This window comes from Nannospalax galili, unplaced genomic scaffold, assembly GCF_000622305.1.
Source record: "Nannospalax galili isolate Female #2095 unplaced genomic scaffold, S.galili_v1.0 scaffold440, whole genome shotgun sequence".
Taxonomy (NCBI): Eukaryota; Metazoa; Chordata; class Mammalia; order Rodentia; family Spalacidae; genus Nannospalax; species Nannospalax galili.
This window is the reverse complement of record NW_008347189.1, coordinates 1,054,957-1,069,014: the sequence shown is the minus strand read 5'-3', so window position 1 is coordinate 1,069,014 and position 14,058 is coordinate 1,054,957. Positions and strand designations below refer to the sequence as shown.

The 14,058-nt window shown below is 41.6% G+C and overlaps 1 protein-coding gene across 1 annotated transcript in view; it reads right to left on the bottom strand.

Annotated features, from left to right (window-relative positions):
• Positions 1 to 14,058, bottom strand: part of Fras1 (Fraser extracellular matrix complex subunit 1) — a 442,676-nt gene that overhangs the window by 36,880 nt on the left and 391,738 nt on the right. The window contains exons 54-59 of the mRNA XM_008843691.3: positions 13,082 to 13,250; positions 10,711 to 10,957; positions 9,137 to 9,481; positions 7,596 to 7,756; positions 6,819 to 6,966; positions 1,612 to 1,817 (exon numbers count right to left, since the gene is read on the bottom strand). Coding sequence (XP_008841913.1) covers positions 1,612 to 1,817; positions 6,819 to 6,966; positions 7,596 to 7,756; positions 9,137 to 9,481; positions 10,711 to 10,957; positions 13,082 to 13,250 — 1,276 coding nt within the window. The remainder of the gene's footprint in view (positions 1 to 1,611; positions 1,818 to 6,818; positions 6,967 to 7,595; positions 7,757 to 9,136; positions 9,482 to 10,710; positions 10,958 to 13,081; positions 13,251 to 14,058) is intronic.

Here is a 14,058-nt window from a genome sequence, read left to right as displayed (position 1 = left end):
ATTTATATGAAGTAAAAATCAGTAAGAAAATATAACAATGAAATAAAAAAGGTCTAAGGGACAAAAATAATCTTATAAGTTTATTGGAAACCCAGTAAGAGATTAGTCATATGAAAAGGCAGAGAAATACCAATCAAAATGTCACTTAGCTTTATATTATACTAGCAGAAACTTGAAGAATAGGCAGTGCTGACTATAGGAGAGACTGTAGATGGATAGCAATTTTCATATATTTCTAGTAATAGTCTAGAAAGTTCTCTGGCAGTCTTTTTTTCCCCCCAAATCAGTGTATGCATGTTCTATAGAAGGCCTAGCAGCTTTGCCCCTGGAGATATATTATGCTGGTTAGTTTTTGTCAGCTCGACACAAACTGGAGACACCTGGGAAAAGGGAACCTCAACTGAGGAATTTCCTCCACTGGATTGGCCTGTGGCTACATCTGTGAGGCATTTTCTTAATTGGTAATTGATGTAGGGTGGTCCAGCCCACTGCGGTGGTACCATCCCTGGGCGTGTGGGCCTGTACTGTACAAAGAGGGTAACTGAACCAACCAGACAAAGCAAGCTAGTAAGCATCATTCCTCCATGGTCTCTGCTCCAGGTTCCTGCCTTGAGTTCCTGCCCTGGCTTCCCTCAGTGATGGTGTAAGATGAAATAAACTCTTTCCTCCCCAAGTTGTTTCTGCTCAGAATTTTAACACAGTCATAGAAACCAAATTTCCAAAGAAATCCTCTCTCAGGTCTTGGAAATATCACTTGTAGTGATGGGGGCTAGGAGGTTACATGGTGTGATCATGGAAGCTCTTTACTGTCTACTCCTGAGAGTTTCTGAGGAAAATACAGAAGGTACCTTCCATGAAATATTATGGGATAGGCAGAAGCAACAGATTAGATATACCTGACACAGACAGATCTTAAAACACAATGCTGTAAAAACAGTAAAGATGAACAAAGAAAGAATAGTATTTTATTAATAATTCATGTAGGCAAAACAAAAAGCATTTTAAAAGAAAAACAAACAGGAGCTATAGATCAAACACACTAGGTGAGGAAAGGAGTGAGTCAGAGAATGTGAGAAAAGAAATAAATCAGAAGACCCCTGGGAAGGGCCTTGCATGGACCAGTGCGGATGGCATGCCTGCAACCAAGGGGTATGAGTGACTCAATCACTGAAACTGAGACTTGAAAATGGAAAAGTGTGATTCTCATTCAGTCCCACCTCTGCAATACACTGAGGTTGCAGGTTGGGATATACATTGCTCCATTGATTGCCCTGGGACAAGGGCCAAGTTATCGGAGAACTCTCTCGTCCCCTCTGAGTAATATCAGGGAAATGATTTCACTCTTACAGTTTCAGACTAAGACGTCTGACACATTTGATTTTGCTAGGTCCCCAAATGTTATAGATCATCCAAAATTCCCAGCTCAACCAATGATGAATGTGTTTGGTTATAAACAGAAGACAAAGATGACAGTCAAATTATTTGCAACTATATCAGTTAGCAAAGAATTCCAAGAAAAACTAAAGTATATCTAATTTACTTCACTATGGACAAGTCAGGGTTATAAGGAAGAAGTGAATTTCATCTTTGAGTCAGCAAGGGTCCCCTTACCTTATCCCCTTTAAGAAATGTAATCCGCGAAGAATCTGCATTTTTTCTCTCCTCAAAGTCCTCCATGACCTGAGCTGAATGGCTCCGAGTGTAACACCTCACTGACGACTCATAGCTCAGGTCACCACTCCGGATAATGGGAATGTGCAGAATTCCCTCCTTCTCCTTCACTAGGAGCGAATCCTTGGCAAACTGCATGCTGGGTACTGGGCAAGCCATGGAGAGATGGAGGCATGGTCAGTGGGAGGTAGAAGATGCAGCAGCGACAACACAGCTCCATTGGAGGCAGGCTGGCAAAGCGCAGGTGCTAAGGGAATCTGAAGCATGGATGTTGCTCTTAGAACAAGACCACCGCTGCTACTGTGAGTGAAGCCAGTGACCTAAACTAAGTCAACTTTGCACTTATCTTTACTCAGCCTCAAAGAGCAGTTACTTTATCAAATACAGGCAAGGAACATGAGGAAATAAATGGAACAAATGTAAGAAAACTGTGACAGTGATTTGCATACTAACAAGAGCCCACTTTCCTCCTATGGCTATGATAAGAGAAAAACATGTCTGATTTAGCCCCTCCCCTAGGTCCTGGGGGCAGGGAGGCAACAGAGAATAGAGATGCTGGCAAAGAATAAAAATTAAGGACTCCATCCTTTTGTTGCCAGATCTTACTTAAAAAGTAAGCCAGAGGGGCTGGAGAGATGGCTCAGCAGTTAAGAACCCCGAACGTTCTTTCAGAGGATGCAGAGGATTGGGTTCAATTCCCAGCACCCACATGGTGGCTAACCACCACCTGTAATTCCAGTTCCAGGGGATCCAATGCCCTCTTCTGACCTCCGTAGGCATTGCATGACAGGGGTGCACTTACCTACATGTAGGCAATACACTCATACACATAAAACAAACATAATAAATAAAATATTTTTTTAAAATTAAGCCAGAGATCTAAATTTTTCTCCTAAATAAAAAAATAAAATAGTACAAAGAAATTCCATCAAACCATTTGAATCAAACAAAATGTACTGATAGGTTGAATTTCACAAATCATCATTGTTCTGTGATCAGCGCTATGGACCTGATGAACTCATCTGACTTTAGGAAGACCCCTAACCAATGGTGGTTAAAAACTAGGGACTGAGAGTACACAGGTCTGAACTTCCAGACCAGCTGCATGGCATTAGGCAAATCATGTAGACTTTCTGAACCTTGGGCTTTAAAAAAATTTTTATTTATTATTTTTATTTTATGAGTATGCGTGTATTGCCTGCACGTAGGTAAGTGCACCTGTGTCGTGCAATGCCCACGGAGGTCAGAAGAGACTGTTGGATCCCCTGGGACTGGAGTTACAGACAGTTGTTAGCTGCCATGTGGGTGCTGGGATTCATTCTTCTGTGAGAACAACCAGTGTTCTTAACCACTGAGCCATCTCTCTAGCTGCTGAACCTTGGGCTTTTAAAACATGTAAAGCAAACACATAAACATCCCAAAGCAGCTGGGGTACCGGATTTCAGGAGCTAATACAGGCATGATACTCAGTACAGCATTTGACTCACAGGAGTCACTCAGATTTTGGTAGGATTACTGAATTTGGGGTTACATTTGCCTGCTAGCTTCAGGCTTCTCTAGCCAGAGAGCTCCTTTTTCTTACTTCCTCAGCACACACTGTAATTCTCTACATTAAGACATTTCCCCAAGTCCAACATTTGCGTTATTATTTTTTCCATGAAGAATGCAAAGAATTATATGTCAAAGTCTCCTGAGGTGAATTTTGTGTTTAGAGCTGTAGGAAAGTGACCCTAATGCTGTAATCTCCATTTTCCTGGCTGCCTCTGCATGTGCCCTGCCAGATTTGAAAGGAAGGAGTGCTGGGAGCAGCTAACCACTCTGCAAGCTCATGCCTAGAAAGTTCTGTTTGCTTCCAATCAACTCTCAGAAGTGTTGGCTCTAGTAAAGATAAACCCATTCCATCATCTGGACCAAGCATACTAGTTATCAATTATGAACCAATAAAAGATAGAAGACAGCTCTTCAGACAACTGTACCCTTAAAGCAAAATTAAAGACTGCACATTAACCAGGTAGGGGCCTGCCATGCACTGTAACATCCTGTACTGTTAAAAGGAGGCAGTGACCCAGCACAGGAATGCCGAAGGAGGCGTGTTGTCAGGGGAAGAGCCAAGCAAGGAGGAAACTGCTCTGCTTCTGGCAGGTGTCAAAGCTTTAGAACGGATTTTGTTGCTGGCCTGGCATGCCTCAAGTCAGATGAGAAAGCCAAAGGCTAAAGTGGTCATGTTTTCTCATGCATGAATCAACCCTAGATTCCTCTAGAGCTGTAAAGATTCCTCACTTGCCCTCTTGAAAGATGCTCACTCACTTCTATTCCTAACTGCTGGAGGGTGGGAGGGGTGGACACGTCTTCTGACTGCCTGCATAGAGACAATCCTTGTCTTTCAGAAAGCCCCAGTCAGCAGGAGGCTGACAAGAGATAATCAAGATAGCAAGGTGAGTGCGGAACAGGCAGGGAGCAGAGCTGGTAGTGTATAGATCACGCTTTGTGTTAGGGACTCTCATACATATTGATGGCATTCTATTAACCATTTTGCAAGGCAGTGCAGTCATAGGAAGGGGCAACACTGGCCAGGAGACTGGGCTTTCCAGGACCCAGGTACTCTGGTCCTCTCTTTGTACTGATGGGGTACATGAATACCAAAGAGAAGTTATCCCCTCAAAGCACATGGGCTTGCAATGGTTATAATGCACTTATGGTCAGCACATTCATTGCACCAGTATATTTGTATAAGCCTTGCATACAGAAATAGACCCTGTTTTCTGTTACTCTGTAGCCCATACAACAGTGAGTACCAAGTTTAGGAATAGAAAATGTTCCATAAACACTTTTACTCTGCTAATCTTTTGAGTCTCTGACAAAGTGAATGCAACACCGAAGCCTGGGATATGATGGCCTCTTTATCAGCAATGTTTAAGTTGGAGACTGAGCAGAAATTCCACCTCCGATTCTTTGGAGTTAATGAGTAAGTACTACTCAGCTGCATACACAGAGCACAGTGATGTCAGTGGCTATAAGTCCTTTCTCGTCTGTCTCAGCCAGCCTTACTCATGTATACATTAGAGTCTAATTTCAGAGACCTGAGGGAAGAGGGAGATAAAAACCTGAGACAAGTTCATCAGAGGATTTAGGGTCCCAAGTTCAACGCAGTGGGAAAAGATGAAAGGACCCAAGAGTACACTGGAAGGGTGAAAGCAGATTTTATAAGGCTCTTGATGTCAGCAGACATTGCTACCTAGAGGGCAACTGTTGACTAAAACTACAGTGTGAAAAGTCAGCAAGGCAGGATGTGGACCCAGAAGGCAGGACCTAAATGAATCAGACCTGAGTTTTCACTCTGGCTCTGTCACCTTCTCTCTATCTAATCTGAAACTATTCAACCTCAACAGCACAACTTGAATGGCTATTGTGAAGGTTACAGACCATATTTCTAAGATCTTCATACCTTAAAATGTTCATATTGAGTGGCTTTGATAAAAGGTATCATAGGGAAGAAAGATAAACAACACAATTATTAAAGTAGATTGGCATTTCTTTCCTGGGGTAAACGCTCAGCATAAAGGCTATATGTGGCAGCCTTCCTACTACATGAGAAATATTTTGTTTCACATATTAAATTCATAAGATTGCAATCCCAACATCTATCAATAAAAGACCAAGGAAAATGCAAAGACTTCTCTTTGTTGATCAGTGTGCAATGAGAACTGTATGTGTTACTGGAGTCTGGTTGGTTAATATGATAAACTACAGATGTGTCAAGAAGACTTCGACATGCCAGATTACAGAATTCATTTATATGACTTTTTGAGGAAAGCAAAACTTCAAGGACAGAAACCAGATACACAGTTGCTAGGGTTTCAGTTTAGTGAAAGACTAACTACAAAAGGCTGTTGGAAGTGTTCGACATCTTTATGACGGTGCCGTGCATATCACTGCCTGCATTTTCCAGAACTCTGAAGAACCATTCACCCTTTTTAGTGTACATCTTTTCATTTGTGCAAGTTATACTTCACTAGTGGTGGATACATGTGTATGTACATAAACATACAGGTAAACCCATGAATGTGTATAAATAGGCACATATATAAATACACATTCTTCAAGAAGGATGAACACAAAAATTGATAGTATGATTGTTTCCAGCAGGGAATCTGGAAGACTGGAGGAAAGGTAGACGAGGGATTAAATTTTCATAGTGTATCTTTTTGTCAGCTGCATTTTGACTGCTACACACATGGTATAAGTTACTTAAAGATGAATGGAAGCATCAAAGATTACACCGTGGGCTGCCTCTTCTTTTACAGGCATTTTCCACCACGAGAATGGTTTAATACTAGTTCTGCTGTCAGCACTGTGGCTGCTGATGACAGTCCTCCTGCCTTAGGTGGAAAGTGTGATGATCTTCTCCTATGACCCCTTGAACTTACACATGGATGCTGAAGTTCTGAACACTCCAATTTCCTTCAGCTCCTCCTGAGAAGCAATTGTCCTTTTCTGGTTCACTTAGGTTCCACCTTCGGTGGTGACCGATATCTTGTTCATATATCGCTCTCTATTTATTTGTGCATGTCATTTTCAAAACCACTGATAATAGTTTTCTAAACTAAAGATCACACCACGCCTCTTCTCATTGTATTGATTGCTCTCCTCCGCTTACACAGTCCTTTGACTGGGACTTAAGATCTGGAACTTGACTCAACCCATCTTCCCATTCCTATCTGTACTTACCTACTGCCATGTTCAAGGCAGAAGCCAATATTTTATGGTTCCCCAAACGTGTATGATTTTCATTATTTTACACTTTATATATACCATACCCCTCCATTTTAAACAGGCTTTCTTTTATTATCCATGGCTAAAGTCTTATCACACCTGAGACTGCTTTAACACACTGCATCCCTTGTGCAATCTATACTAGATGATGAACTTATTGAGTTCAAGGTCTACTGCTTATGCATTTCTTTGCACCTAGCAGGGTATTGGCAACATGAGTGATTACCTCCTACTATACATGTGTTTGCACATATATGTATGCATACATATTTCTTGAATAAAAATATGAATGTATTATAATATAACATGCATGGGAGTTAAGAAAAACATAGAAATATGCTTTAAACCAGCAGCTGGCATCCTCAATAGCTTACCATCCTGGAATGTGTCATTAATTGCAATGATAGCCTGAAAGGGTTTGGTTAGTTCGGCTCCTTGTGCTGAGCTGAGGAAAACCACGAATGTCTCCAGTCCTTCAATTACTGGGTATTGAGTGTCATCCAAGATAGTCAAAGTGCAGCTCTGGAGGATAAATCAAAGCACACTTCACACAAGGCTCAACACCCAACATATACATCTTTCTTTGGTGGTCTTAAAATCAATTTCCTTTTCTTTAAATTCATAACATGATCATCTCATTATATTCCTGGGAGCTTGTTTCTAGATACTTACATCAAACAATTTCTATTCTAGATCTGCATCACTGAATATGTGATGGTAAAACAATCACTTGGAGAGTTTTTAGAAGATCCTGCCATGAATTTGTCTTCCTATTGGTACATTTTTAATGAATGAAAATTACATTTATTCACATATTTGCTTTATTCATTATTTGTGTGTGTGTGCATGTATGCTTGCACATGCATAAGTGGTGCCATAATACACATGTGGAAGCCAAAGGACAACTTGTGGGAGTCAGTACTTTCCTTTCACCATGAGGGTTTAACTTGGGCTGTCAGGCTTAGAGGCAAGTGCCCTTATCTGCTGAACATCCTCGCCTGCTCACATTTGTAGATGTTTTTAAATAAATAAGGACTGAAGGATTGCAAAGGCTTTTAGCAGCACCGAGAGACCTGGAAAACAGTCAGAAGACTATACTAGCAGCCATCCAGACTTTCAACTTTGAGGTGCTTGAACTGCTGTGGACTCACCTGCTCAGTGACACCTGGCCCGAATTCTACCTTCCTTGAGCTAGGGACATAATCAACTCCTGGAGTGGCAGAAGCTGGGTCTGAAGGTCGTGTTGCACACCAGACAGATGTGAAGGTAGAAAGGTCAGTGCCATGGCGGATAACTGGAATCTTCACTGTGCCTGGATTAAAATAATAGTGATTTTGATGGTTAGCCTTGAGCCAGAAAAATCACTGGACTTTTCAGAACACTGTTCTTTCTCATTGCAACAGTGATGGCTTTCCTCAGTCAGTGTGTATAATCCAACTTCAGTGATATTCCTCTATCCCCTCTGAAGAGGGCCAAGAGGTAATTTTTCTCCCTTTTTACTGACACTAAGATCAAGGGGAGATGCCCATGGGAGTGGTGCTAGAGAGACAGTCCTTGGAGAGAGCAGGTTTTAAGCACACCAGAGGGAAGATGTGCCACTGAGAAATGTCTGAGAGAGAAGAAACCCAGGGATGAGATCCCCACTTAGAAAACTGTCAGTAACAAGCTCAGGGACTCCATGGGCCTGGAGCTGGATGTTCCTAATTAAATGTTTTAAGTGTGTTGATCTTATTTTATCCAAGCAGCGCACACATCATTACTTAAACCATGTAGGCTAATTGCTAATTTTAGGAACAAAGCTCATCTTTTGAGCCACAGTGACATCATACTTTGTAGTATCCTAAAGATGTTTAATTCTTTTCACAACCATAGAGAAAAATTGGCATGTGAACCCCATCAGATACCATATCCTTGTGAGGTGACAGGTAGTCATGTCTGAGCACCTGGTACATGGTAAGGGTAACACAGAATAGCAGAAGGAACAGGATTCTGATCCAGATCTGCCATTAAATTAGCCACATAATCTTTGACCTCTCTTTGCTCTTCTCTGTAATGTTATCTGCTCCACTGAAGACTGAGAGAATACATGGACCACACATGGCATTGGGCCTGGTAGCATTCAGTATGTGTTAAAGAAATAATAACAATTCCCAATGCAACTGAGAATCAGGCCTTGATCTGGCTCAAATCAACAGACACTCAGCATAGCTGCTGTCCCCTCTGTCAGCATCCCATGAAAGACCAAGATCCTTGAGAGCCACAGGAGGACTAAGCTCCAAAATTCTACATGGAATAGATTTGACCACCAACTACTTTGGACTTCCATACAAGTGAGAAAGTTTCATTGGGAATTGATTGGTTTCATAAGTTTACAGTATACTAAATAACTCACATTCATCCTCAATGGATCACATTTTCCTCCTTCAAAAGCCAAAATGCTTAGCACCATAACCTCCCTTTGGACTCCCGAAGTCTGCCCATGCAGCTCCAAGTCATCCACCTCTCTGCCACTAACAATCAGAGCAAGAAAAATGGATAGAACTCTATTTTTCACCACCTTCCATTGTTAGTTTTGATGCCCAAGACCAATAATAGTGCCACTAACATGACATTCTCAATGTCTTGAGGACATTCTGCAAACATAAGAAGGAACATGTTCAAGAAAGGGAACCCTGGTGAGGTTTTCCATTACCTGCATCCTCGCTGACTGTGAAAGCTGTGTTGCCCAGGGAGACCGTGGAGGCGTCATTGGGACCACTAATAAGAATCTTGGCCACTGCCACCCTTCCAATGCGGGCATTGTCGGAGGCGTCAGCCAGGGCAATCTCAAACTCCTCTTCTTCTTCATACTCACTGTCATCAATGAGCATAACATCACATGTGGTCATGGTGACACCGGGTCCGAATATCACACGACTCTCAGCAGACCTCCCTCTGGACTTAAAATCAGAGCCTGATTCCAGAGCATAGAGGCTACTTCCCATAGCTGACTTAGGGACGGTGTAGCAAATAGCAGACACAATGCTGCTCGAGTCTCCTGAAATACACATGGCAAGAAGGCCGGGCCATGAGAACAAGTACATGGCACATTTCAGAATCTCTAGTAACTTAACAAGCTTTCATTCTGACACATTCCATCGCTATTGCTGTTCAAACTCTGACAGGAAAACTTTCTGAGCTGTAGCTTCTATTAAGCCCGTGGTATAAATCGCTTGAGGATTTAATATACCCCAGATACTTTCCCAAATAACTTAAAATGGATTTCCTACTCTGTAAATTTTGTGCTCTGTTAATTCACAAGACTCATTGCCCACCATCTAAGACCACAGCGGGTGGAGAGATAAGAGGCATATTTGGTACTTTAAGTAGCAAAGTAATTGTGTCCTGAAGGTAGTGTGATGAGCACAGTTCACTGCCTTTCTGAAGAAACTTGTGCACTTTAATTCCCCGAGAGAAACAAGCTTATTTAAAAAAGGAAAGACAAAACAATATAAAACTTGCCTCCATACAAATGACTTTCCTTATTAGTGCTGCCACATCCCATGGTGACAGCCTGCTCTAGGCCTGGCTTGGTGGCCCAGAGCAATCAATGGGGCTTGCTTGTCTTCTGAGTGGTTATTTACCAAGGTTTTGTGCTACCCGAAGTGTTTACTACACTAATACCCAGTCAGCAGATTCAATAAAGAAAGCTGACATCATCATTTACATTCATGTGGCCTTGAAAGGGGATTTCATTTCTATGTGCTTCAAAGTCAATATTGCACAATCATAAATTCATAATGTCTTTGTTTTGAATTTCCATCTTTTAAGAATTGCCCTTTATTTCCCATAGATAGTTTATTTTTCATCTGAGCATTATATACGACATCTAGGCAAGGTAATCTGTAAGTATATTTTCTGTCTTCCAAAAACTGAGATTTGCCCAAACATAACTTTTTTCCCTGACCACAGTTACTAAATATTTTATGAAATAGGTGATTGATTAAAAAGACTGAGTTAATGAATAATTTGCAAGGCTAATTATTTCTAACAGTCCTCATATCTACTTTCAGAATAAATGGTCCTCTACTTCCACTAAGGAGAGAGGCCTTCTGATCAGGGCTCAAGGCAGGTGGAATCAACACTACAGTTCTTCTGGGGATGCAGCGGGTCAATACATAGAAACACATATGGGTTAGTATGAAGTATGAGCCCTTGGCACACAGAGGGCATTCAATGAATACAAGCTGTTATTATGGCTTCTTGTCATCTGTGGCACCAACAGACCTTTTCTTTCAATAGGTGCAAACAGGAAACCAGCACTCTCATTGACCCGGTAGGTCTTCTTATCAAACTCCAATGTGGGCTCATCCTCGGTGTCATTGATAATGACCTTCGCTTGGGTGAACTCCCCTAATAGGGCATATGCTGGCATGCTGAGCTCCACAGTGAAACTTTCAACATTCTCAAACACATCATCATCGTTGATGACAATGGTGCAGGACTTGGTGTCCTCTCGCTCATCAAACTGCACCTGTCATAAAAGAAACAGCAGGAGTTAAACTGTGCCTCACCTCGGCATCCCCTGCTTCAGTTCCCTCAGAGTACGGTGAAAAAAGAGCACCTAACTCCAGTGGGAGGAGAACTGCATGACACAGCTGGTTCTTCTGTCTCCAGCTCTCTGCTGTCCTGCCTGCAGCACTTAAACACCCCTCCCCATTCTTTATCTGTACAGTGAGGTCCAATTATTGTATTAGGACATGCAGGGCAAAGAGACCTCCTGCCACTCATGGTTGTAAAAAAATTTATAATAATTACTCATGTTCTTTTATTAATAGTTCTCATTTTGTTATTCAGTGCCTGTTCTAACTGAGGCAAGTTTAACCAGAAAGATCTCTGATCTTTGAGTAAGAAGTTTGAGTTTCAGGTGCTAATTCTGGTTCCAACGTGGGCAAAGTAATGAAAGTTTATGAACATCAAGTTCTCAATCAATTAATAACAATATTTATCCTACTTTACATATTAGGAAGACTAGAGAAAACCATATATAATGAAAGTACTAAGCACATTTTAAAACAGTGAACAACTATAAGATATTATCACCACCAAGACCATATTACTTATGTGAACCAACATTAACAATGAATCTTGCTTCACTGAATAATGGAATTTGAATTCATAGTAAGATACTTAAACATACCAGGATAATCTTCACTGTATTAAGACTAAATCTTTTGTCATTAAAATGGGCTATAACTATAACATGGATGAATGTAGCCTGGTACAATACAGAGAAATTATTTTATGTGCACACAATTGTGAACATAACAAGTATTTTTCTGGTTATATCCTTCTATAAAAAGAGAAGAGGGGGAAGAGAGGGAAAGAGAAAGGAGGGGGTAGGAGAATATGAAGGATGGTAAAGCCTTCAGACAGAAAAAGAGATATGCACTTGCCCAAACTGAAGGAATAGGAAATGGACCTGGTCTGTAGTCTATAAAAGTGAGGCAGCTGAAATAAGTATGCACAATAGTCAGGAGCCTCAAGGGCCACCTAAATCTGAAAACCACATAATTTTAATCAAACAAAATTATTAGTGCATATCTAATCAGCTGATCAAATTCAGTTTTTACTAAGCTCTGTATTTGAAAATGCCCCACGAGAAACAAAATGTTCATTAGATTTCTACTTAAGATCTGAAGCCTACTAACAGCCTTTTGTCTTTTCTTGAAAGACTCAAGTTCCCTTTGCTAAAGACCTCTTAACTTCTAGGTTCTTTTCTATGTTATTGGATGTAAGAGGCTTGGATTCAGTTCAGATGATTCCTGAACTTAGTGAAGGGACACTTTGTTTTACAAAGCTTTGATTTGAAAAGTGAAACTGACTTGAAAAAAACTGAGTAAATACCTATCAACTCCCAAGGGAGAAAGGAGTTAATTATCCGCTTACCCCTACTCATGTCAAGCATGCACTGCACCACCGACTTGCACCCCGTATCCAGCCTCCTCACCTCTCACTCTCCTTTTTCTTTCTCATTGCCACCCTGGAGGTAACAGAGATGGCTGGGAAATGTCTCCATAGGCCAGATTCTTTCTCATTACCTGCCCATCTACATGGGTCAACCTGTTGTTTCAAAGGCAACTCATACTCAGCATGTCCAAGGCAAAAATAACAGCACTAAACCTTGTCGAACTGGATCTTTCCGGCTGTTCATTCCCTCCTGGCAAGAGGCAATGTCATGTGCTTCTTCCTTTTGCCATTCTCTAAATCTTCCTTTTGCCATTCTAAATCTTATCAGCTCTAGGAATTGAAGCCCCTATCCCCTCATCTCTCACCTAGCCTCATCCCTACTGCTTTGCCTGCATGCTCTCTTCCCTCCCTCCAGAAAGGAAGAGTGAGGATACCCAAGGTTGGGTGTAGAACATGATGCCTCACAGAGTTCTTACCATGGAACAAATGTAAACACCAAGAAGCCAGGTGACAACTTAAGGTCTGAGAGCTAATACTTCAACTGAATGTGCAGAACAAAGCACTGTGAGCGGGAATAAGGGAAATTACTTGAGGAAGGATGCTAATGGAGAGGGGCTAAGTAAGGGGGAGAAGGCGCACAATAGCCTGCAACTGTGCCCCAGGAATGAGCGGTCCCCACTGCACCTACCTGGCCAGCATACTCCACGTAGTCTTGATGTCCAGGATGGGAGCTGACCCTGGAGCTGGAACTGGCTGTACCTTGTTCAGTCCGACACAGGACGATGGCATACTGATTTAGGTTCCCAGTCCTCTGCACTGTGACACTGACAGACCCTGCCTTCTCACTGACATTGTAGCTAGAAGCAGACAAAAAGTCAGGTTCTGAAAATCTGTCCCAGGGCTGTGAAGAGGCCACTTGCCCAGTGCCTTTCTCTGCTGTTTGGTCATCAGTGTTGGGCATTTCTGAGGATGGGCAGTTTAATGCCTTCAAGAAGCCACATAAATAGATGGAACATGCTTTCAGGGAACAGTCACTGCCCAAGTGAACAAGGGTACTAGGGATAAAGCATGCCACCTGCTCATTTTGAAGGAGATTTGAGTCATTCGGAAGATGGACATTGCATAGGAGCTACCAACTTCAAAATTCAGAACATGGAAAAATGACAAATTAACCTTTCTCAAGTAGGCAAAATAATCAGAATAGGCCAGTGGGCTCTTAAGGATGGAGTTGCTTAGAAGGCTGTTAGTGATTTATCTTATTCACTGAACAAGATTTGCAGGATATGTGGAAAGGAACCAGGGTAGTTTCTAAGGTTGAGCTTAGGGAACAAAGATGTTTAGACAGAATTTTATGATGTATGTATAAGGATGGGGTGGGGATTTAGCCTAATGCTAGGGATTTGGATCGAATGTGTCCAGTAAGAAGCCAATTATTTATATGCTATTAGGTAATTGTAAATAGGGTTAGAAAAGCCACAGCCATTGGGCCTGGCATGTGTCTCATCATTTCGTGTGTTTTAAACAAAATGCCCTTAAGAGGTTAGATCTCCCTGTCAACTTTGAAAGCCACTGCATCACTTAATCCATTAGATATTAGAGGGGTCAACAAAAGGGATCCATTTTACTGAAATTGTTTAATTCAGAAGGTGATACAATCAAGAGGTA